This window comes from Poecilia latipinna, unplaced genomic scaffold, assembly GCF_001443285.1.
Source record: "Poecilia latipinna isolate Pla-1442-1.1 unplaced genomic scaffold, P_latipinna-1.0 Scaffold603, whole genome shotgun sequence".
Classification (NCBI taxonomy): Eukaryota; Metazoa; Chordata; class Actinopteri; order Cyprinodontiformes; family Poeciliidae; genus Poecilia; species Poecilia latipinna.
This window is the reverse complement of record NW_015113219.1, coordinates 271,832-297,272: the sequence shown is the minus strand read 5'-3', so window position 1 is coordinate 297,272 and position 25,441 is coordinate 271,832. Positions and strand designations below refer to the sequence as shown.

The following is a 25,441-nucleotide window of genomic DNA, read 5'->3' as shown; positions in this document are numbered from 1 at the left end:
TTTTGAGAACAATGTTTATATTACACAACCTCGAAATTAAAATTTTAAAAAAAAAAAAAAAAAAAAAAAAAAAAAAAAAACATGTTTGTTTTTCCTTCCCACATTTTCATCAGGGGTCCGTTTGGTTGCAGCCTCTGTAGTACAGGAAGCCAGCGAGTCAATGAGATTTTCGCAACTCCTCATGTTCCTCCTGTGGTTATCGTCGGAGCTCAGGTTCCTGCAGCAACACAAACAAATCATCGTCATGGCGACTATCCATGTAAGTGTGACAAACTATTTCACTTTGCTTTTTTAATCTGCAAAACAGAATCTTTGTGCAGTCATAAAACAGTGGATGTTTTTTTTTTTTTTTTTTTTTTTTTTTTTTTTTTTTCATTTTAAACAAAAAGGTCAGAGCATTCTGTCCTCTTGATTTCCAAGAGGACAGAACGATTTCAGTCCAGCTGAGTGGAGCAGTGAGAGAATAATTCTGAATAATTCAGACGGCCCCTGCTTCGCAAGCACTCCTAAGCCGTAGGTCTAAACAAATAAAACGAGTACGAGTCACGATCTTTACGGGACATATTAAGTTTTGTCACTTCACAAGAACCGTGACATAGTACTCAACATTTCTTTGGAATTCAGATCTGTATTTCCTGCTCCATTCTCAGCAGGAAGGATGCTACCAAGTAAACGCGTTTGGCATCTCCAGGTGAACAGCATTCTTACACTTTTCAAAATCAGGTTTTCTAGAGTTCGCTTTCCTTTAAGATCATTTTAAATCAATCAAATTTTATTTGTATAGCACATTTCAGCAGTAAGGCATTTCAAAGTGCTTTACATAATTAAAATAAAAACAGCAACTAAAGTTTCCTATGAATTTACGACATGCGTTTCTGCAGCAGACGACTTTAAATATGGAGGCTGATTGGATAGAAGACGAGGGAGCTCAAGGAAGAAAAGAACAGAATAAGTGAAGAAATGAAGGAGGGGTTGGAAATTTCGAAGCAGGAACTTTTTCCGTGCTCATTTTCTTTCCACAGACCTGGAAAATACCGAAACACAACTTCCAGGTTTTCTGTGACTGTGCAGGAGTCCTCTCCAGTAGCCAGAAAAAAAAAAAAAAAAAAAACTGGTTGAATTTCCTACCGTAGGCAGGCTGTAGCGCAGAGGAAAGCTTTGGGATCAGCGATCAAATCATGCTTGCATTCTGCCTCTCCATTTATGTGAGAGAAGGGCACCAAAATCACCTTGGTGAGGACATGAAGGAAATTTTCATTAAAAAGATCCTTGATCTCATCAACTGAAGACAGATTCCACAAGACACCTGCAGGCAAGGGACATAAAAATATCATTAATGGGGTTCATCTTGGAATTCAAACCTTTAATAATCAGGTCTGTTGTTATTGCCAGTCATTAGGTCACAGTGAAACGTCTTTCTTAAATAAAACATCTCTTAAAGATTTGTTTTAAATTATTGAAGAGGAAAAAAAAAAAGAGCATTTGATCTGCTAATCGGCAATAACAATCAATGAGGAAAATTAGTCAAGAGATTGGTGCATTACCATTCACAGTGTTGTCTTCATAATTTAAAACATTGATAATTTCTATATATAATTGATAAAATCTAAATTTACGATGCATAATTGGGGAATTTTATAACAGCTCTCGCATCTTAAAAAACCCCAAAAAACCTTACACTTCTATAGCTTCTGTTTTTACTGAAAATCCACAAACACATCAGCATTACATTTCACTAATATGTTCAAATTCAAAATAAAACTATACAAAAAGGTCAGTTGGTGTGGTGATAAACTATTCCTGATGGGGAGAAATGTAAATATCCCAAAACCTGACCTGCAAGCTGGCATACGGTCTCCTTATCGTGGGTCTTGTCCAGTAAGTTCAGGATGATGGTGAGGCCATTCTCGTCCGTCACCTCCTTCTTGTTGCCTTTGTCCTTGTAGACGACATTACGCAAGGCCGCTGCTGCGGCGCGCTGCACCTCTTCGCTGTCGTTTTTGAGCAGCTGCACGAGCTTTTTAGCCCCATGCGCCCAGCGAACCTGAAACCAAGAGAACCCGATGAGCTAACAAATGTCGACATGGAGAGACTGCGCCTCCTTAAAGCTGCTAAAGCTTCGCCAGGCGGATGATGGAGAAAATGTTCCCAGATTATTTATTCTGAGTAAACCTACCTCAAATCTGGCTATGTCTTTTTTAAAACATTGGCTCTGAATGTATGCGGCGGCACTGATCAGCTCTTTCTCATTTTTCTTGTCCAGAAGCTTTACGGCCGTTTTAATTGTCATCTCTGGAAGTTTTTCAGCTGATTGCCTAGGCGAGAGGTCACATTGTTTTTCTTATTTTATGGGACGGCTCCACAAAAAGACAGGCATAAAATGCTTGGTGTGAAAGTAAATCTTACTGTGCTCGATTCTTCATTGTCTTTACATCCTGTCTGTTGGTGAACCTGTTGGTGAACCTGTTGGTGCTGATGGACCTGCCTGATTCCCATCTCTGGGATATTTGAGCCTGTTGGGGTAAACCTCTGTCCATGTGGGTGGATCTAAGCCACTGTACCATTTGTGTACCAGGTTTAACATAACTGTGTTTCTGACTCTGTCCATTTCTAAGGCTGTCCCGTCCCGCCGCGGATCCAGACGGATTCTTTGTTCTTACTGACTGAGGAGTGAGCGAGTTGGTTCTGGACTTCCCAGGTGGATGCGTGGATGCTCGGGTGGGTGCGCTGGGGGACGATTCAGAGACAGCGGATTGGTGCAGTAGATGCACGCGGTCAGACCAATCTACCAGCACACATACAATCTGGTCCATACCGGCTGTTGGGGACATGGACATTTTCTGAGGTTGGGTGCTTTTTGAGGAGAGGTTGTCCAAATTATACCCGTTTCCCTTTAAAACAAAATTAATTACACAATTAGTAATGTTTAAGACAGCAAAAGTTTCCAAGCATTTACCTTTTTCCCAATTGTTTTTTTTTTTAAATAACTTTTCCAGACTCAAATTTCAACAGTTGCGTTTTTTTTTTTTTTTTTTTTGTAATACATTTCCAAACGCACAACAGTCACATCAGTGCATTTTGAGGGAACAACACAGAACGGTGTGTAATCATGAAGTGGGGAGGGAGGAATCAAAAGGTTTAAACACGGTTTTTAAACTAAAAATGTAAAATGTTGCTGAGCATTTGCATCGACTTCCCCTTTATTCTGATACAAAAGCTAGAGAAAAGCAACTTCCCCTTAGAAGTCAGCCAATGAGTAAATACAATCTACTGGCATGAAACTAAATGTTGGTACAGATCCAGTTGTTTTGTGGAGGTGCCAGAAATTTAGGATCAGACAAGAGTCATGAAAACCAAGATGGAAAGATAGTAGGAGTTAAATTTGTCTTATTACAGGCGTCTCTTGCATGTGTTTGGATATTTCTCACCTCATAAATTAATTTTGCTGCTTAAAAAAAAAAAAGACTTTACCGCTTAACATTTTTTTTGGTAACAATAACTGAAAAACAAACAAACACATGGTGTACAGTTTTTGCACTAAAATCCACTTTAAGTTCAAGCATTCGTTTCTGTATTTTCCTATAAACAGGAGTTGAGTTTTCAATACAATAACGGTGATGAAAACAAAAACTATATGCACTTGTTTAATCTCACTTGGACTGTCTGCCTGTGTTATTGTACTGTGTGCAGCTGAAGGTAAGAACACTGATTCGTCGGATTGGCTTTCAGGAAGTGAGTGTAAAAAACAAAACAAAACCCCAGCAGCATCACAGATTTGTGTAAATTCAAATTCAGGAGTATAACATGTAAAGCGTAGCTACAAATTCAGATAGCTCATTCTTGTTATGAACAGGTCACAAAAGTGTTTTAGCCAGAGGTGTGACGGTGTGTTTTACCTTTGTGGAAGAAGGAGATCTATACAAGCTCCTGATTGAATGTTGTGAGTCGTCTCCCCCTGAAACAAGTCCAAAAGAATCCTTTATAGAGTATTCAGTTCAACATGGTATTTACCAAATCGATGGCAACACTTCCTCCAGTCAGGGTGATTTTTTTTTTCCCCAACCCGAGTTCATCAATCCTCGCTCAGAAAATCTTTTTAAGCTGCTAAACAAACATCATGTCAGTCGGCATAAAGATAAAAAGAAACAGTAGTGACTAAATAAAAAAAAGAGCAGGTATTCAACATTGTGACTCTTTTTTCAGCATACACTTTATTTATAAAATTTTGAATATGTATTATATGATTTCTTCACATACGAGTGTGTATAAAAGCTTTTAAAAATGAATAAAACTGTTGTATTATCACTCTTGTGAAAACAAGTTCAAATGAGTCTTTCAAACCAATGGTAACGTAACATTAATGCTCATGATGGATGGGTGCTATAATCTCACCGTTATTGTTGGTCCTTTTCAGATACCCAGAAAACCGTAGAATCACCTTTTTTATTGTTTTTTTTATGCATGAGAAAAAAAAAAATCTTTACTGTTCTTACACAAATCACGGTTCAAGACTACACCCACAACATAAACTAAAAATGTGTGTAAATGAAAACAGTGAAACTGACAGGAAAGTAAAGTTAATGATAGGATTTGCTGCAGAACAACAGGAATCTGCAAATTAACCTGGAATTTAAGTGGCATTTAGTTTCAGCGGGTGGAAGAGTGAATTGTGATTCACGTTTATGAAACTGAGCGGGTTTCCTTTCATGACTCTCTGGTGAGTCAATTGTCACAGTACAATAGGATGAGGTAAAACATTCCTGCAGACTTTTAGTTCCAGAGAAAATGCCCAAATGACCTAGGTTCTTTCAAATTGAGTTTGTTTCCACAACTGTTGACTCTGTGTGGACTTTAACTCGGTGAAAACGAAAAAAAAAAAAAAAGAAAAAAGAAAAAGAAGCTTGGCTTGAAGAGTCAAGAAAGGAACTGGTAATTTCATTTATTGAGATAAAGAAGGTATTTAAACCTACCTGACTGTGTGTAAACAAAATGCGTAATAGCTGGCTTTGCTAGCTGTTAGCAGCAACAGCTAGCATCAAATGGCCACGATAACTGGCAATGGCTCTTTTGCATCGCTGCGATTTGAGTGATGGGAATTTGGATGCAGGCTTATAAACACTAAACTCGCTTCCTTTTCTCCCACTGGTGAGTCAGTTGTCACAATCTAAAAGTATGAGGTGCATTTCTCCAGATAAAGCTCCGTAGAATATGCCCAATTAGTGGAAAAAATGTTCACTTTAATTATGTGTAATGTAGGCTAAACTTCCTGTGGTTTTATCAGCCTTGAGGCGGATCGATGAAACTGCAGGAACCTGTTGGACAAGGGACCTACTGTTCAGCAGGTATTCCACTCAGGAGAAAAATAAATTACCTGAGCCTTCACTAGGTTACAATAGGAATGTATTTAAACGCAATTAGGAGGTAAACAATGACTAATTAACAAGAATAATACATAAATATCCGTGCAGCTTGGATGTGAAACATTAAATGATTTGTTTGCGGGGGGAAAAAAAAGGTTGTCGGAGTTTATTTTTTAGTTTAAAAAGAGAGGGTGAGAGGTAAATTTAGCTTTGTCTGCTTCGCAGGGGAGCGAGGGCAAACATTGTTAAATTCAAACAAAGAGGTCTGTTGTGTGTTTCCTTTGGTTTTTTTTAAATATTACTATGAAACGTTTAAACTGAAATTTAAAATGCCAATATTACCATTGGAGACACCATTCTTTCGCAGTGAAGGCTGAGTCCGGTTCCGAGCCGCTCCCGTCATGTTGGATTTCGGAGTCGGTTCGGTCGGAGAAGCCAGGCTGGTGTGCTGCTGGGAGAGAATCTCAGACCGCCTCAACTTTAGCTTCTTTTCCATTACGGAGCTCTTTCAGTGTTCCCTGTAGTCCTCATGCAGGATAACGAGCACCTTCGCTGGATTAACGAGCTCTGCTTTGTTGTGCCACCTCACCTGAGTAGACCAGCCAGGTGGCGGTGCGGTGGGCGGGGCTTAACACGCACCTGACGTGTCCGGTGTCGCCACTCCATAAAACAAACAAAACGGCTATGAAAACAAAGCAAACAAAATATACATGTATAGAATTTAACTTTGTAACTCGCATTTATTTATGTATTTTTTTCCTCTCTCTTTATTTTAGTTTTTGTAATTTGTTTATTTTTGGGTTCTGTGTATTGTCTTGATTTTTTGGATGTGCAATGTTTTTTCCAAGGTCGCTCACCCACAATTAAGGAAGAGGATTGGGGTCACTGAAAGAAAAATAATATTAACAATTCTGACTTTAATGTCAGATTAAAGTCAGAATATTTTTTTTTCAGTGGCTGTAATCCTCTTCCGTATGCAACAGAGGTAAAGTTCTAAATAAAGTTAAAAAAAAAAAGAAAAAGAGGTTTGACCTGTGACGAAATGATGACACCCCAGATTTAGATTTCAGAGATATGAACCCTAAAACGATAACATGACTGAATAATTTCACAGCTCTATTATTTAACTACATATTATTTAAAAGTCTGGATTGGACGAGTCAAGGCTTTTAAACCAAACCAGACTATGCTTAAAAGCTAGGTCAATGGCTCCATCATGCTCAGGAACAGACAGTATATTCAGAATTTAAAAAAATATATATACATATTTAATTAAATGCTTAGTTTGAAAATTTCTTTTTTTAAAAAAAAGTGATTTTAAGTGTTTAATATCACAACACAGCCTCCAAAATGAATGAACACTCAACAGTTGGAGTTAAGTTGTTCTTCCTTTAATGCAATCTCTTCCTTCCAGCCCAGGTCCCTTTCACATTGAGCTTCACAAAACATCATGATAAACAGTAAGAACACTTTCATTTGCCTTGATTAAAAGCTTTTCGACAGGAGAATGAGACCAGATGGAAACTGGCTAAGACTTCAAACATTCAACGGCGTTTCCGCGCACGCAGCCGACTTCGGGCAGAATTAAACCACCAATCAGATGGTGAAGAATACAGCCTTAAAAGGCTATAGATATATGTATATAAAAAATTGGTCTTTAAGAAATAAACCTTCATGAAACATTTTAAATACTTTGTAGAAACTCATCATGATTATCTAATTTTCAACATATTGATTTTTTTTTCCCTAGTATAGCATAAATGTTGACATTTGGCACAATTAATTTTAAATTCACCCCTTGTAATAAATATGTACACACACACACACACACACACACACACACGCACGGACAGAGACAGCAGTAGGTGAAGCCAAAGCTTTATGACAGCTCAGACGACCTGGGTGATGTTTACAAAGAAGATTATGTGATGAAAACAGAACAAAGTGATCATAAAAGAAAGAAAATGTCTGGAAAACAAGTCCAAAGTTGACCGTATTAAACGGTTTGGTCTGCCAGTGTTGGAAACGCAAACACATTTCAGGTTGTAGACTTAAAGTTAAAAAAAAAAAAAGAAGAAATATAAATCAGATTTTTTTCAAAATTTCTCAAAAAAAAAAAAAAATTTTGTTTTTTCAATTTTAAAAACAATCATTTTAGCCTCAACATAAGATGGGACTTCCTATTGTATGCTGTTTGAGTGAGTGAATGAAAAACTAAAATAAAATAAAATCAAATCAAAGAAGTCCTCAAATTAAAAAATAACCTCATGTTTTCTTACGAATGAGACAACACTCTCCTTTTCCAAAGCCTTCACATCATAAACACCCACGCACTGTACACGAGCTGTTTGTGCATCATTTTAAAAATATAGAAAATATTAAAGAGGTACAGGTTAAAAACACATTTTACAACGCCTCTTGAAGTTATTTACACACACCGAGCGTTCATTCAGCTGTCGACGCAAAAGGTAGGGAGGCGATTTTCATACAGGTCATGTTTCCTCTTTCGATTTTCCATCGGTTTACAATTTACATGTTGCAGAAAATTCATAATAAATCTGGATTTGACACTGTGAAAGCGTTTTCACAAACTATAGGTGCGTTTCGACTGCAGGAACCTTTCCAGGACAATTGCGCCTCCCCTCCGTTTCCAATGCTTTTACCAGAATAACACATGATTACTGTATATGCCGACTCCCACAAACATCCTGGCTGAGGGGTAGTAAATTTCCATTTACCCCAAACCGCTGGAGGAAGATTCCTCCAACTTTGATTCTACTAATTGTGAAGTAATCACACTTAGCGGGTCTTAAGCACCTGGACCAATTTGTTTTACATTGTAATCGCTGCCAAATAATCTTCAGTTATGGTATTATTGGGTAAAAAAAAAAAAAAATCTTTTAAACAAGAATGACACCAGAAACGTACAAAAAAAAAAAATCCATGGTGACAATGTTATGGGAAATTAAGTTCAGGGTATCATGTGAGGGTTAGCATTTGGCGACTTTTTCTCAGACCAAATTAAAACGAGTATTTTCTTTCACTTTTATATATTCTTTTTTCTTTTTGTGAGAAACCAATGCCATTTTAAAAAAAAAAATCAGTAATCAAATACAGGGAGATCCTTTTTTTTTTTTTTACTCAATCACTGCTTTGAAGTATGAGGAAAAACACTGAAAGAGCAAACAAACATGCTAAAGATATTTCATACAAGTCCTCCTGTTTCATATAGAGATGCACCGATCAGACATTTCCTGGCCTCTACAGATGCAGATTTTTTTTTTTTAAAGGAATAAAACAAATATGCCTCACGCTTCCTAACAGCAACAATAAACTACCCAGTGCCTAAGATGGCCTCCGATTCTCCTCTCGGGGAGGTAAAGGGAAATTTCACAGCTTTTCTGGCATCTGGGTGTAATTTAGGTCAGGCTCGTTTTACAATCTATACAACATCTCCATTTGTCAAATGCAAACTCAATTATGCAACAGTAAATACAGATTCCTTAATGGACAATTTGTCATTTCTGATTAATTTTGTTTGTTAAAAAAAAATGCTTTGATTACTCTGTTTAAATCAAAATGCAAGCAAAAAAAAAAAAACAAAGTTGTGAAATGACAGTTTTTGCACCTTGAGCAGAATCTCAGTATTTGATGCAAATACAAAAATGTTAAGAAGACAACTAATAATATATATTTATTTTTAAGAAATTCAGATTCTTTAAAAAAAAAAAAATGCAACAAGGGACAAACTTAGAACATTTCCCATACTTATCCAAACACAGAAAAATAACTAAATGAAATCCTAGTGGTGTGCTTACCTAACAAATAATTAGTTTTGATGCATTTGATTTAAAAAAAAAAAAGACAAAGAAAAAAGAAAAAGTCAGATATTTTGGTATTTCACCACAGATCAGCACCACTGAAGAAATACAAAATAGAGTCTGATTTTGATCTCTGGTCAACTGATCAGTGCATCTCCACTTTAGTATCATATAGAAATATCAATTCACTCTGGGATAAAACCAGGGCTGCAGTCTGCTCGATTTAACACTTGAGACAGAAGATGGTGTGCACACATTAGTTAGGTAACGCTGCAGGCTGAATTTTAATTAGTAGCATTGCGTCAGAAGAGGTTACCGAACAGGACGGTCGTATCCAGTTTAAGTTTGCTGAGGTAGAACGTATTGAAAACTTAAGCTTTTTTTTTTCTTCCCAAAAGTACATTTTAAATTTCATTCATGTTTGAAAAGCAATGCAGGAAAGCAGATTTGATAGCTAATTTATCTTTATATTTTGCATCTAAAAAAAGAAAAAAGAAAGAAAAAGTGGAACAAAGGGATTTGTGAACTTGAAGGTGTTTTCTTTTTAATAAATATTCATGTGTAATATATTTACCGTTACCATCGTATGTTGATGACATTACCATGGAAACATTCTGCACACCGATGTGCTGCTGGAGCCAGCTACTCTTTTGTTTTGTTTTGTTTTTCCCCACATCCCGCAAGTCGCCGCTAAAAAGGTAACCGTGACGGTTAGTGAATTAAAACATTCGTACAAAGTTTCAATAAGGCATCCCATAATTAAAGTTCATTCGCACCAGCAGTGTCCAGCATCCTTGTTTTGTTTTTTTCCCCCCTCCCCAACGCCGCAGTCTGAATCTTGCCAGCAGAAGAGACGTTTCAGTCTTTCATCACAGTCCTGCCAGCAGCTTTGGTCAGTCTCGAAGCGAGGGGGAAGAAATAATAAATACAGGCGAGCCGAGGCTCTGAGAAGCCTTTTAGATTTCATGCAAGCGACTGTACAGACTTTCTGTAAACTGTCCAAGCCGGGACAGGCGAGGCGGTGGCGGCGCGGTGAGGTCCTATCTGCAGGAGGAGCCCAGCACGGCGCCCGTCGAAGGGGCGCCGGTGGTGGTGCCGTAGTGGGGGTAGTTGTCGTTCGGAGGCGGGCTCGGGAGGATGGAGTTCCCGTTGGTGGGGGAGCAGCTGAGCTGGAGTCTCCGCAGGTACTCGGCGTGAACCGGTTTGTGGCTCTGCAGCACTTTGATGGCCTCGTCCACGGTGAACCACTCCCGCTTCCGGCCTGCAGATGGAGACAGAGGACATAAATACGTTGGGAGGCTAAACGGAGAAAAAAAAACAAAAAAAAAACAGAAACTGAGCTGCAAGAAGTAAAAAAAAAACGTGATGGATGTTTCAGTTTTGATGCGTACATTTGAACTAGACTTCTATTCCTACAAAGAACACCGTTTACGGAGACAGAAGGTGTTCTCTGGACACACTAATGCTGCCGTCTGCATCTCTGACGGTAGCGGTTTACTGCATCCATGGCCTAGATTCACAGTCACCTGTTATCACTGCTTTCCCCATTCGGTCTCCAAGCAGCATACAGGCCTCCACATAAATACAAGCCACGCTGTGTATGTTGCATAAGAAGGAAAGCTGTACCTATGTTAACCGAGTCCTCCCAGGCCTCCAGCGTCTCCGTCACAGTCAAAACATAAACGTACGTCCGGTGTTTCCGGTCCTGGTTTTGCTTTACGTAACAGGAAAAAAAAAGAAGAAGAAGAAAAAAAGACATCATAAGGATACGTTTTAGGGATTACCACAGAGTTTATTGCGTAAATAAAAGCAGATTTTAGAATCCTTTTGTTGTCTAAAAAGTGTTGCATTATTTTGTCGTTCGTTTTACAAATGTAGAGAAGCAGCTTACCTCAAACACACCGAGCAGGCGTCCCAGTTTGCCCTTCACTCCGGCCTGGGGAACAAACGAAAGGTTTTACTTTCAGCTGAAGAGACAGATTCCCTCTGCGTGTGGCGTGAGCTGCCTCTCCGCAAAAAATCAGTCATGCAAAAAAAACAGAGCATGACAAGAAGAAGAAAAAAAAAAGAAAAAAAAGGCAGCACTCCAGTATTATTGTTTTTTTTTTGTCAAAACAATAGGGATTCTGTATAAGATTAACACATCAAACTGACTCTGAATCTTATTTTTAACACTTGTGTCGTTTTTCATTAGTGTGAAAGCCTGAAAACCGTGGATCGTTGTCCTTTAAACGTCATCATTTACAACCGTGTGTTAGTCCATCACATAAATCATAAAATGTATTTTAAAAACGGATGGATACTTTTGCAAGGCCCTGTGCAAACACACAGGCTGTGTTTGATGTTGCTCCAATCGCTCGTCCCTCTTCAGGGGCCATAATGTCTAAAGGACCGTACGCAATGTTAAATGAGGGTTCCACATAGAGCACATTACATAATAAAAGCCACATTTATCATTTCTAGTGTCTTATCGCCTTGGTAGAACCCCTGCCGTCTTCTTATTGCAGTAAGGCCATTATATCTTCCTTAACGGTCATTTAATAGCTAGGATGTACTTAACACAAATCAAATAGCTATCAGGATACGGGACATGAGTCCTGCCCGCTTTTCAGCATGCTTGACAAATGTCTCCTGATGTGCCCTGATGGGTCCAGCGACGGAAACCACACGGGGGTCTCAGAAACGCCGGGCGACCCTCCAAGTGACCGAGCACTGCAGCAGCTTGGAAATCGTTTCGTCAGGGTGTGTCATGCTCCCAAACATATCGGCTCCCCTTACCGGGTAATCTAGCTAAAGCACGCAAAAGGTAATCGAGAGACTAAAGCTTCGGGTCACGTTTGTTTAATTTGCAATAAACTGGGGACAAAAGCTGGCCTCCGACTCAAAATGTGCGATTTAAAAGAAAAAAAAGAAAGAAAAAGTCTCCAGTTTTAGCACAGATCCCTGCATATTTAATAAATATAAATAAAAAAAACTCTTTAAGAAACTTATTTTTTATTGCAGAAGCATAACCTAGCACTAAAATTGCAACCCAAACCATTCCTATTAGTTTATATTTTACTTTTATAAAGTTCATTAGAGAAGCAAGGGACTTTTTAACTACATTTATGACCTTCGGTTTCTCTGAGATGTAAATATGACATATAAAGTCTTTAAGACACTCTTCAAACTGGGAAAGACAACAGTGCATAACGGCTACAAAACATCTGGCAACACAGATCTTTTATGTTCTTTTTGTCTTTTCCACTTACAAGAGAAATGGGTCCAATCACATTTATGCTACACAAAGTTAAAGTTCCTAAAATCTACTAAAAAAAAATACAAATGACTCTTCTCAGTTTAATTTATTTTACAGGACGACAACAAAAGAATATATTTACATAATAACTTAAGGCAGAATTTTTAAAACTTTTACATCTTCGCCAGGCGTTTGATTAGACGTAGAGGGTGTTTTTTTTTGTTTTTTTTTCAAACACAGAGCTGTGTACAACCATCTAGCAGGAACTCTGAGCCCTGCTTTGTACCGTCTCATACCGCGGATCCCTGCGATATTAAAAAACGAGGCCACGGGGTTTACCGACCTCCTCGAAGACTTCTCGCACCGCGGCGCCCCACGGCTCCTCCTCGGGCTCCATCCCTCCTCCAGGAACGATCCACTGATCCGGGTGCCGACTGCTGCTGACCAGCAGAACCTGGCGAAAACAAAAACGTGTTGATTAATCACAATACGTTTACTTATTCTTTTTATACCTCTACTTAAGTACAAAACTGACGCGACAGAAATAATACACAACCAAGATGCTCCTCGCAGATCAAAGTGAGCTAAACCGAAGATATTCTCAGCGTTCCCCCCCCCGTGAGGCCTCGTTAAAGGCTTGAATTACACTACTGTTGCAGTGTTCACCGATCCGAATGGATCGGATCCGCCTGTGCAGGTTTCGTGGCAGCATCCGTCTTAGGAATCAAAACTGTAACATGAGAGAATCTGCCGTCAACATCGTCACATTTGCTCCGCCGTTAACGCGGCCGATGTTTCCACAGGGGGCTTGGGTGGCAAAACGTCAACACCTGGCATCGCCAGAAGCGATATTAACTAAGAAAAAAAAAAAGGGGGGGGCAGGGTGGGTGGAGGAAAAGAAACGTAGAAGTTTCAAGAAGATGAAGCGCTTCAACTTTTAATAAGATATAATTCACATCAGTTGAGCGTAGATGTGTGTCAATGACGGAAACGTGCACCAGACAGCTTGAGCAACAGATGGTGAAATCCACCTCCACCGAGCAGCTGATCGGCAGTAATCTGCCGCAGGAGTCAGGTTGTCACTTAATCCAAACCCAAACGGGGCTTTCGCATAGCTTTCCTTACATTCTCTAATGGGATTGTGGCAGCAGTCACAGGAGGCCCTCGGATGAGGCTCCTCTCAGGGGTTGAGTCGGGGGCCGAGAGGCCAAAACCCAACCGTAAGCCGCCTCCCGCACGTGCAGCAAAAGCCCAACTCAGACACCGGCTTTCGGTGTCACCAGAAGCAGGTTGGAGGTTAGAGGGTGAAGAAGCAGAGGAATGGGTTTTGAAAATAAATAAATAAATAAATAAAATAAAAGCTGTGGTGTAGGTGCAACTCTTCCCTAATTTAAGTTAGAGGACTTGCTAAAGGAAGGAAGTGGTTTTTCGCCGACAGCAGGACACGACGTCTTCTCAGGGAGGTGAGAAGTGCAAGGTGCAACTTCACGTCCAAATTCGACCCAGTCCGGGGTCAGCAAGTTTTCAGTAGGTCTCGGGTTGGTTTTCAGAGCTTAAACTCAAATGCTCTCAATTCGTTGATACAGACATTTCCATCAAGGCTAATCTTTGAAAATAAAACCTGCACAAAAACACTTAAAAAAAGGACAAGCGTATAAACGGCAGGCAAACAGATGGACAATATGTATGGTGCAGAGCCTTACAAAGTTAACATTTTGCCACGTTACAGCCACAAATCTAGATGTAATTCAAACTTTCATCAAAGCCGTCCTGAATGTTTAAGGACAGTCTCTAGTCTCTAGTTACTTTTTTTTTTTTTTTTGCACCATTCTGTGACACATTTCCTTCCAGGGTCACCTTTTGTTTTTTTTTTTTTGTTTTTTTTGTTTAAACATCCTCACAGCATGATGCTGCCACCTCCATGTTACACACTGGTTTCTACAGTTTTCTACTACAAATGCCTGTTTGCAAGTTGGACAAAAACCACAATTTTGGACGAGGATGATACGATTCTGGATCTCGTCCGAAGCTTGCTGTAAGCTACAAACGGGTTCGCCTTCAACAAACAGCGTTGTTCTCTCTGACTGCTACGACTAATGCTTGTCCTATTGTCAGTTTCCTCCACCTGATTTCTTCAGCTCCTCCAGATGGAAGGCTTGAACAGAAATGCACTCCAATGCTTTCCCAGTTTTTATTTGTTAAAAAACAAAGACATTAATGTTCTCTCTGCTCCACAACCATCCCCCGTTTTGTTTCCCCAGACATAAAACTCCAAAAAGTAAGAAGTTGTAAAGTGACCAAACGTGGAAGGGTTCAAAATGTCTGAGTTCTTTTGTAAAGTGCTCGTCTTAAGTTTACATGACAGGAGACAGTTTTCATTATTTACCAGGACATGGAAAGTCAGTCATTTTCTATTCTTTCCCAGACTGGCTAAACATCCCCTCAGGAGCCTACAGCTTCTTCTTTATTACTGAATCTTCAGGTTTTTTTATTGGCTTAGCTGTGTCAAGATAAAATTGTTTTTTTTTCATTCCTATCTGTCCAACAATGTTAGTCTGCTGACCTGCAGCCAGCGGGGCTTAAAGGGGACGTGCTCCAAGCTGACAGCGGGGATGTATACAAAACAAAAGCCGGACGGCTTCCGGTGGCAGCGGGGACAAAAGAGATTTCTGCTCCATTTTTATGTTTTTGTTGTCACCAGAGAGGGAGTCAGATCGGTCAGCAGCACAGGATTTATTCAGACTTTGTTTTTTTTTTGTTTTTTTATGTGAATGCAGCAAAACAATTTTTACCAGAGAATGAATTTGTCTTTCTCTGAGCTTTCCCAAGCAGCAGTGGCTCACACTACGCAGGCGGCGGTTTAAAGTGGGCCCAAGTGCAAAAACAAAATAACTCGCATCATGATGAGAGCAGGGTCAACAGTCGGCCGACAGCTGAAACCTCCACACGCGTTCATAAAGAGGATGAAGACGAAGGAGAAACCTCAGAGGAATGACGATGTTTCATCAAAAACCACCGGCGAGCCAGATTGTCCTGAACATGATTTAAATCCCGCGCGGGGGCTTTAGAGTAAGAGAAGAGCTGGATATATGAATAAACCCAGGCGATGACGGCGCCAAAAACGGACAACCGGCACGAATACTCCGGCGGACATAAACACGTCCTGCTTCTCCCTAAAGAGGCACGCCTGGTAGCTGTCAACTAAAGGATGCTCTGAATGCCAGAGCGGGCACGGCACCAAGAGGAGGGACTGATGGGAAGTGCAAAATCGGAGCTGCTAAAATGGGAGTAAAGCCACTAATGCACATAATAAATGTTTCGGGTTACATTAAATGTGTGAGGAAACGCTGATTATGTCCTTTTAATTGTCCCAGGATGACTTTATTGACAACCTGCTGCAGCGCTCACCCTCTAGGCTGTAATTTGGTCGACATAATAAGGGCTAGACATCCATCTGTTGGATGATTACCTTCAGTTTACCAAGATAAAACTCTATTATTTCAATGAAAAGTTGTAATTATATGATTTTAAATGCAGGAATGTAGGAGTTACATTCAACCTTAAATTGGGACAGATCCCATTTACTGTTCAACTGATGGGATTCAACTTTTAAAATGCTTCAAAGACGAACAAAAAGAAATAAAGAAAAACTGCCGGCGACTGCAATCGGATGAGTTTCAAAACAGCAGAGACCAGTGATCAAGCGGTTTGAAACTGAAAAAATCTCTCTTTTTTTTTTTCTCTGGTCAGTGAACAGCTCTCCACTCGGAGGATCTCCATTCTATTTCACTGCTTTTTTGATAAGAGCCAGATTAGATCAATTTAACTTTAATATCTTAAAGATTTATCAAAACAAGAATTTCTGTAACTTCCCAGTGCCAAAAAGTTTTCATAAGCAAGATATCCATGGTGTGATGATTAGGCAAAATAAATCCCAGCATTATGAAAAGTTTAGGGAGGTTTTAAACATTATTAATTGGAATTTATGGTAACAACAATAAATGGAAATTCTTTCTCGTTGGTTTTTTTTTTTTCGACGCTGCTATCGACAAGTCCTATAAAGACACACAGAGCATGTTCTGATGTGGACTACTTATTGTGGGTTTAACTGAGGACATTTCATGATTATCACTGTACATGTTAGTCAGCTGCAGACTGACACAGAGCTTGAATCATCCATTTGGAAAACCCAAGAAAACATTAATTTAGTTTTCTAGAAATGGACAGTATAAAACAAATAGCAAAGTTTCCCCCCAGAAAACTTGCTAAACCCGGTGGTTGGATGCTAGAGCATTTATTCAAAAACACGGCCCGTCGTGTTTTCCGAGTTAACAAATGTTTAAAGTTGACAGGAAATTTGAAAATATCACTTGATAATTATGTGTTTTTGAAAGATTGGAGGATTAGCACCTGAATACCAACTATAAAACCTTAAAAAATGCAAACATTTTAAAAAGACTTGCATAAATAAGCAATGCTTAGCCTGGTGGGGGCATAAGTAATGCCAGGAGGCCCGCCAGGCTGATAATACACTGGGGGAAACCCTGAAATAGTAAAAAAAGCTTTCTTTCACCCAACGCTGGGTGTTTACAATATAAAATAATAACAGAGGTTCCATGCAATTAAACTGTCACTGCTGTCCTTCTGCATTGTCCAACTTCTTATAGGTTTGCTCACTTGCTGTCACAGGGTTTCGTGACTTAGGGGCTCCACTTTCTCCTTTTCCTCTCCATAACAAAACTACCTGACGGCGTGCGCAGCTCCGACTAAACAACAGGCAGGTGTCATGTGTCTGAGAAGAATTGATTGCGTCGCGTGTTTAAGGGAACCGGATATCAGACGCAAAGCTCGGTTACAATCAAAGCATCCAGCCGGTTCTCTTACTGGATCGCCAAATGATTTGCACAACTACACACGCCTGTCACAACCTGACATTTCTGAGAAATGCTCGTGTTGTGATAAGTTTTCTCTGAAGTTTCTTTCAGCTAAACGTTGTTCCGAAAATTTGGAGAAGACAATAAAAAAAAACAAGACGCTTTGTATGTTCTAAGAAAAGCTAGGTGAGACTGCAGACAGAAAGAGTTGCAGCAAGTCTAAAGCTGTTCCGTGAATAAACACATACTACATCCAGATGTCTTGACTGATTTCTCCAACAAATTTCAACCTTATATTCGCACTTGCAGATCCAAGCAGAGGTGCAGGGTGTGAGCATGTGTGGTTACACAGAAGCTGGCAGTGTTGTAAAGCCAAACCACTGGAACGTCCAGGCAGTGGCCGCCCCTCTGCAGACATTAATAACTGCACATGGTGTAAAACTTTGTTGTGCCATGGTCAGAGAGGGCTAAAATTACACACCAACGGGAATATGCAGGATATTGGGTTTGACATACAGACGTGAATATGACTGAAAAATTTATACAACATGTCATGAATGTGAACCTCAGGGTTACTAAAAACAAAACACGCAGGAGACAAACAGTGAAGGAAGCAAAGGAAATGTTAGATCACCTGTATTTTAGTTGTGTACAGTTAATTCGTGTTGCTTTTCCTCTTTATAAAAAAATAGTCATGCATGTCAAAAACTTGCCTTGACTTTTGTTGTTTTTCTGTGTAATCTCTTAGAAACACGTAGAACCCCATTGAAAGTAATCCTTTATCACGTTGAGGTGGGTGTATTTTATCTTTTTAATATTTCCTACTATGTCAGAAAAACTTTCATCACTATTCTGGAATTTTTAATAACACTCCGCACACCACATAATGAAATATTTAGCTAGCTTGTTTTAATTATCTGTATATTCCACATATCGTGGAAAAAAACATTATTGAAGTTGACTTCCAACATGGTAGTCTAGTAAAAGACTATTTCACTGCTTTTTTGATTAGAGCCAGATTAGATCAATTTAACTTTAATATCTTAAAGATTTATCAAAACAAAAATTTCTGTAACTTCCCAGTGCCAAAAAGCTTTCATAAGCAAGATGTCCATGGTGTGATGATTAGCCAAAATAAACATTATTTTTTTTACATTTTTATTAGTTTTTTTTAGAGAGAGTATTACTGTAATATCTGTTTTTATATACGTTACTGTCCCTTTAAGAACTTGTGAACATGCCTGTTACGCAGCTGGTTTCTGAAGGCCGGCGGGATGCAGCGGCTTTCATGAATGACTACCTCTCCATCATAGATGCTGACGCCACTTCAGAGTTATTGTATGAAGCTGTATGTGATTTCTACATTTAGAAAAAAGATTCATGGTTCATATCCTTGTCCCCTAACTAAATGCGGGACGATAAACTGTTTTAAAACACCGAAAGCCTCGCCCTCGCGGTTCGCTACTTCACTCAAGCTAGCAGACAGCTAGCAGGATGTGTCAAATGTTAACCTTCAAAATAAAAGCTTTTTGGTTGTAATGGCGTACTTTCAAAAGTGCACTTCAACTTGGGGATTTTATTTTGCAAGAATCGGTCATTTGTTCAGTTGTTTAAATACATGACTTGACGTAGGCGCCTTTTCTCTACGTCGTACTCCTCAAACTAGCCCAAACTGGCTGGCCCCGGGCGCATCAGCAGCGGTGGCTACAGAGCAGGCTCAAGTCGAGGCGTTACGGAACACAAACAGACACAAATACCGCAAAAGTGAAACCAGAAATCAAAGCCAATTTGTAGAATAAACGAATTTGGCTAGTTTTGTCTGTGACCGCCCCACACCCGCGCACCCTGAATGACGAGCAGCAGCCAGGCCAGAGATTCACAACACACCCGCTGAAAATGTAATAGATTAGCACACTGCGGGGTCTCATACCTCCTCCTCCCGTTCATTCTTGAAGCACAGACACGCCGCTCTTTTCTTAAAACCCTCTCCGTCGTACGTCCTGGTCTGGTTCGGTTTCAGCTTCATTATCGTGGATTCCAGATTTCCTCTGCCCTTCTTGAAGATAGCAACCAGCAAAAAACAAGCTTCAGCTCAGTTTGTGTCCAAAGAGTTAAGAGCGGTGCCAACGCATCGCCGCTTGCCTTTGCATCCAAGGTCCGAGATTATCTGTCATCAGCTGGGTGACGAGGTATATGTAAGAGATGTCCCAGTCGTACAACCCTGTGATTCAGCTTACCTCCAAACTCCCGTCAAAAAAATGAAAAAGCACAATGAGCTCAAGCCAGCGGTAAATGTGTAAGTTCCCACAGGGACAGATCTTATGAAGACTACACCTCCTCAGCCCTCCTCTGGATCCATACATGCAGGGGTTCTGAGGAGGCGAGGAGCTCATTGGCTGAGCGCCTGTCAGTGGGCGGAGCTACGCTGCTGCTCAAAACAATGCTGACATGTTCTAGCAGTGCAGCAGGAGCAGGTCACATGATGACCTGTGGCTGACAGTGTGTGCAGTCCCCGATGGGGACAAAAAAAAAGGTCTTACGACACATTTAGGAGTTTTTCCTTTTTGTATTTCTAATTAAAAGCTGATGTTGCTCATTTACATTCTACTTTCTGTGTGTAAATGATCTATTGTTCCAGCATGGATGTATAAACAATGTTTACAACAGAAAGTAAAGGGGATGAATAAAAACACACTGTTAGGAATGTTTTACTGGTAAAAGCTTTTGCTTCACAGTTCACTTCACTTTGTATTGGTCCAACACATAAAATCCAAACAAATAACACTGAAGTGATTGGTTGTAACATAAAAAATGTGGGGGAAAAAAAATTAAGGGTTATTGTTACTTTTGTAATATTCTGGTTTAAAATACTTGTTTGTTTTTTGTTTGTCTAAGAGTTACACCATATGCTGTAATTATGCAGCATATGGAACATAATCAGCCCCGGCAAAAGTGTTATATAAAACAGAGTGCTCCTGTTGATGTCAGTGACAAGCATACCTCATAAAACAAAAATAGATCAGTATTTATGAAGCTGACGGCTTTACGATGAACCAAACCGTAGCTAGGATACTTTGAAAACATCTTAAAAAAACTTATTTAGATGTCATGAGATTAAGTCATTAAAAACATATGAAAGAGGGGGAGAAAACTTTTTTTTTCTTTTTTTACCAATTATTTTTTCCTAAACAAGTGATTTATAAAGTAAAGTCTACAAAAACTATCACTTTTGTGTTTGGATAATTTAGATGACTGTGCAGAAATAAATATTCCCCAACAGCTTTAGTTTTGACGTCAGGGATAACAATTGCACTTTGGCTTCTGTGAAAACAAATCCTTATATTGGTAGAAGTCTGGCTGCAGCTTGATTGAATCAGACATAATGCTCAGTCCTGGATTTTCCAGCCCTGGATTAAAAAAATTTGCAAAGCATCTGCAAAAAAAAAAAAAGGCAGATCAAACGACTGTCAGTCACTACCAAACCTCCACTTAAAGTCCAGCCTCATTTATTTACTACAAATCACTATGTCTGTTTTACTGCAGTTTTATCATTTCACTTCTGCAAGTTCCACTTTTCAGGTTCTACTTTTTCATAATCGTCCACACCAATCTGGGGTTTTGATTTATATTACATTTTCATACTTGGTCACTTACGTGTAAAGCCAAGTCTGATGTATTGGGAAACAAATCAGTGACTCCCTCCTTCCATTGTTTTCCATGTCTTTAACTTTGGTCACTTTTGGACCTTTTAATGACGTGTTGTTCTTTTTAACTAAAGCAGATCCAAAAGGGGGAAGAAGTGTTTGCTCAATCATTTAAGCTGATGGTCCAAAGTTCTACGACGTTTGTAAAAAAAAAAAAAAGAAAGAAAAAAAAAGAAAAGAAAACTGTGGGTCTCTGTTGCAAAACTGTGTTTTGCGCCACTCCCACTGTATTTCAAGTCAAACTCATAAAATGTTACACTATAAACAGGTGGAGTTAAAACAAAAAAAAAACTGCTAATGCACAGTGAAAAGCCATAACTTATCAGCTGACGCTGTTAGCCAGATCTCATTTGTAACCGGAGCAGATAATCAAATTGCAGAGCGTATGTGACGGCACAATAAAAATCAAAGACAAATCTTTCACACAGTTCTGCAGCCGGCTCCTTCACTTGTAAATTATATATGAGTGATGAAACCATGGTAATTAATAAGGTCAAATCAATGCAGGCTCCCTTTACTTAACCAAGGGACGCGATTATTAAAAGCAATCAAGTGAAATTTGATCTTTCTTGAAGCTAAATGTAGCTGAAAATTATTCAAAGAATCACATTAAAATGAGGTCAGTATAAATGGAAATCTGGCTGATTCTCCCAGAAAAATAAAAATAATTCATCATTTGGATTTCCACCACCATAGGGATCAAATATGAATACGATGAATACGAGAGTTATTACTGTTTTTTTCTTCTTCTTCTAAATAAATGTACTCAAATTAAAGGTTGGATTTCTAGAAACGAGTGAAGCATGTGTTTTAAGGTTTTGAGCAATAAAGCGTCCAGGCCTTGTAAAGGGAACCCTTTACACTAAAACCTGATACATAGGGTTAGAAACTCAGCGGAAGTGGTTTTGGGATTGCAGAACCGACTGATGAGCTCATCGCAAGATGTCATATAGGACCAACTCTAAATGACTAAAATAAAATCCCCCCCCCCCTTTTTATTTCACTTGTACGCACAAAACATGGATGCAAAATAAAAAATAAAAAAATAAAAATCCAGTTTTGCTGAGAGATACATATTGCTTCCACGCTGGTGTAATCGCTAAAAGTATACTGGGAGCTCGTTTTGTACTGTGACGTGAGGGAGACTTGATGGAAAAAAACTTTACCACCGAGAGGGGAAAATTTAGAATAATGCCGTATAAACATCGCAATGCGATTTATACTACGCGCGCCGTCAGAGACTAAAATTAGAATCTAACCTGCTGAAGTCAATCCTATCCGCAAATATAGCAACAGATGGCATAATCTGATAAACATCCGCCTGCGGGGGAAATAAAGCTGTCATCATATACTTAGATCATCTTATCACCATCCTCCCGCATGGCAAAGGAGAGCAGCAAGGAGTTCCTCTTTTAACCGAGGTATTAGACGGAAGGGGGAAGAGTGGAGGGTCCGGTTTCCTCAAACTGTTTCGACAGATGGAGAGGGGGGTGGGGGGGGGTGAACGTCAGCCTTGACTTTGTCACTGCCGTCAGACGACGTCTGCTGTCTGACAAACGCCAAACATCACAGACCCCTCCGCACAAAGAGCACGAAACGCACACACAGATGTTCGAGCTCCCACACTTAAAGAGTCTAATCCCCTTGTTCGTTCGCCCGTGATCAACTCTGAGTAGTAAAATCCTGAGCTGATTAGCTGAGCCATAAGTCTCTTCTTTGACCTCATCACCGAGCAGGAGCCATGTGAGGGCATCACCCGCCGACGTAAATTACTCAAAAAATAATAATTGAACACCTCCTAACTCTTAAGTTCTTGGACGCTGGGCAAGCTTTAAATATTAATCCGATCTCTGCTCTCACATCGACACTTCGGTTGGCAAACTCGTCCTTCTCCACAAATTTTCAGCTACAACCAAAGTTGGACCATCTGGCATTGGGAAACTGGACGGATGTTCTCGGGAGGAGGGTGAAACTCAGCCGGCGATGAAGTGGCCTGTCACGGCTGCCGAAATAGACCTGACTCGTCAGATGTTGGACACAGATGGTGCGTCTTCTTTTAAATGGATTATGACTCGAGTAAAGGTGTTTCCCCCCCGCTAAACCAGCAGCCGAGAACCGAGAGCATCCCGTCATTTCTGACAACTGATAAATCACTGATAAATTTTTTTGGTCTCCACCACCTTCTGAAGATCCTCTGGGGGTTTATTAAGTGGCGTGAGAGTAAAAGAGGGCTGCTTTAAAAAGCACGCATCCCCTTTTGGTTTGATTTATTACATGAAATCCTTGCACAACACTCTGAAAATGTGACAACATATGAAGCTGCTGGTGGTGGATCACTGATAATAATGTGTTTGTGAGGTTTGATGGGCACATTGGCCTCTTGTTGCCACATACTGAGATATATCATAATGATAGCTGTGGATAATCCTGGCTCAGTGGGAAGAAACATTACTGTAGATGAATTTCTCAGAGTGAACAGAGCATGTGTTTTGTTTCTGGACAGCAGATTAGCTTAATTAGGCGTTATATATATATATATATATATATAAAGAATATATGACATCTTGTAGATAAAGCTTTTTGGGGGGGAAGGAGAACTGTGTAATGCCCTTGTTAGCTGCTGATAAAAATGATGCCTTTGTCTGTTTGAGAACAAAAACACTGGCACTGTGTAATCATGGGAAGGTTGAGATTTAAGGAGCATTAACAAAGCCAGACAGTGTGATCGGGTGTGGGAAAGTTGTCTGAAACAAACCCACACAGCAGCGATGATGATGATGATGATGATGATGATGATGATGATGATGATGATGATGATGATGATGATGATGACATTCAGGTCTTTTAATTGAGATTCTCCATGCTCTACTTTTAGGCCATGTAGTTCGAGGTTTTTAAACAATAAACTAATGACAATTAAAGAAACATCTTTGGTCTCCAGTGTCTCTGAAATATTTATTTCATTGCGTCACGTTTTTGTAAAATGATGTTTTCCGCTTTTCTGCTCTTAGAATACAAGTAATGTCACAAACTCAATTGAAAACCCACTAAACCTGCTCTACCATGTGGGCAAAAAAATTTGTCCCACGTGAGGATCTGCGACCTTTCCTGCAGCTTAAGTTAAAAATGTAACTTAACGTCCAAATAAATAAAAACATTTAAGAAATGCAGTATTTTTAATATTTTCTAATCGGCTTTACTTTTCCGATCTCATTAAGCTCTGCACCTTACTTTTTGCCATATTGTTTGTTTTTTTTGTTTGTTTTTTTTGCATTGAGTCAAGCAAAACTACATTTCCACGACGAGCTCATACTCTCAGTTTAAAGTGTCAAAGGTCAACAGAGTTGAAAAAGCGAGTTTAAAAAGTTAAGGGCTTTCCAACCGAATAGGCGAGGATACCTTAAACACATCTTGTCACTAAATAGTTGGAGAAAAAAAACAAAAAAAAAAACACAAGTAACATGTGTTGAGTGCAAATAAAGGTCTTCTGGTGACACACACACAAAAACCTAGAATCAAGCTTTGGATGTGTGTCATGATGTGCCAACAAACTCTTAGCTAAAATTAGTGGCAGTAATGAGTGACCTGACAGGTCTTGTTTTGCCCTCGCAGGTGCAAAGGCGGGAAAACAGAGCCAGCAGCTGGCAGTTCACGTGAAATCCCTCCGGCAACTTGCTTTTCGCTCGATCAAACATTAACGTCTGCCATATCTCCTGCACATCCCCTAATGAGTGCAAAACAGGCCGAGCTGTTCGCAACAGGCTTTGCCGAGTGCTATCGAAAGGCAGGACAGCGACTCGGGCCGGTCACTTTGTCTGGTGTCCGGGAGAGTCGCCCAACAACGGCACCAGTCTGTGAACATGGCTGACGACTAAAGGTTGAATATAAAAAAATGCAGCAGAGGAAGAAACAAAACAACACATTTACTAGCGTGCATGCACGCATATCCATTGGAAAGTATATCAACACCATATCATACATAAATGACGACTGTAAACATGTTAACCTTTGAGACATACAGCATCATTTATCATCATTTATTCCCATTAATGCTGCTGGTTTTCATAGATGAAGAAAACTTGATTTAGGCTCTTTCACGTTTCCTTTTGGTGTCGGACCAAATTGTGGTGCGACACAACCACAGTCATTCTACCAGAATCGATCGAATTATTCGGTTTAAAGATTAGAACAGTAGAGGAAAATAGTTTAGTTTTTAGATCTCTTAGGGTAGAAAGGTCAATGGCTCGACGCAATTGCCTCGGATTCAACAGCAAAGTTTAAATGAGCAACATTTTATCATGAGCTGAATTCGTATCGTGATATACGCAGGACCGAATTAGCAAGTTTGTCTCTTTCGCTATGTTTCATGTGGTCCGTCATTGGAATAACTTTTGACGTGTAAGCCAGAAAGTGCTCAGTAACTCTTAGTATTGATGAAACCTTT

At 39.7% G+C, this 25,441-nt stretch overlaps 2 protein-coding genes and 1 long non-coding RNA gene across 3 annotated transcripts in view; 1 reads left to right on the top strand and 2 right to left on the bottom strand.

The window, feature by feature from the left end:
• The window catches only part of LOC106953804 (plakophilin-1-like), a 12,715-nt gene extending 6,711 nt beyond the window's left edge, over window positions 1-6,004 (bottom strand). The window contains exons 1-7 of the mRNA XM_015042843.1: window positions 5,703-6,004; window positions 3,897-3,955; window positions 2,407-2,891; window positions 2,177-2,315; window positions 1,837-2,044; window positions 1,129-1,306; window positions 103-217 (exon numbers count right to left, since the gene is read on the bottom strand). Coding sequence (XP_014898329.1) covers window positions 103-217; window positions 1,129-1,306; window positions 1,837-2,044; window positions 2,177-2,315; window positions 2,407-2,891; window positions 3,897-3,955; window positions 5,703-5,856 — 1,338 coding nt within the window. The 5' untranslated portion in view covers window positions 5,857-6,004. The remainder of the gene's footprint in view (window positions 1-102; window positions 218-1,128; window positions 1,307-1,836; window positions 2,045-2,176; window positions 2,316-2,406; window positions 2,892-3,896; window positions 3,956-5,702) is intronic.
• On the top strand, window positions 4,467-5,063 carry LOC106953805 (uncharacterized). The gene is made up of 2 exons (XR_001426258.1): window positions 4,467-4,717; window positions 4,819-5,063. It is a non-coding gene; the product is annotated as an uncharacterized LOC106953805 (long non-coding RNA).
• Window positions 6,005-6,737: 733 nt separating the features above from the next.
• nudt4b (nudix (nucleoside diphosphate linked moiety X)-type motif 4b) lies at window positions 6,738-19,656 on the bottom strand. The gene is made up of 5 exons (XM_015042840.1): window positions 19,224-19,656; window positions 12,763-12,873; window positions 11,073-11,117; window positions 10,808-10,895; window positions 6,738-10,442 (listed from the first exon to the last, which is right to left on the bottom strand). Exons 1-5 carry the CDS (start codon window positions 19,317-19,319, stop codon window positions 10,222-10,224), a joined length of 561 nt encoding a protein of 186 aa, XP_014898326.1. The 5' UTR covers window positions 19,320-19,656; the 3' UTR covers window positions 6,738-10,221.
• Window positions 19,657-25,441: the final 5,785 nt, after the last annotated feature.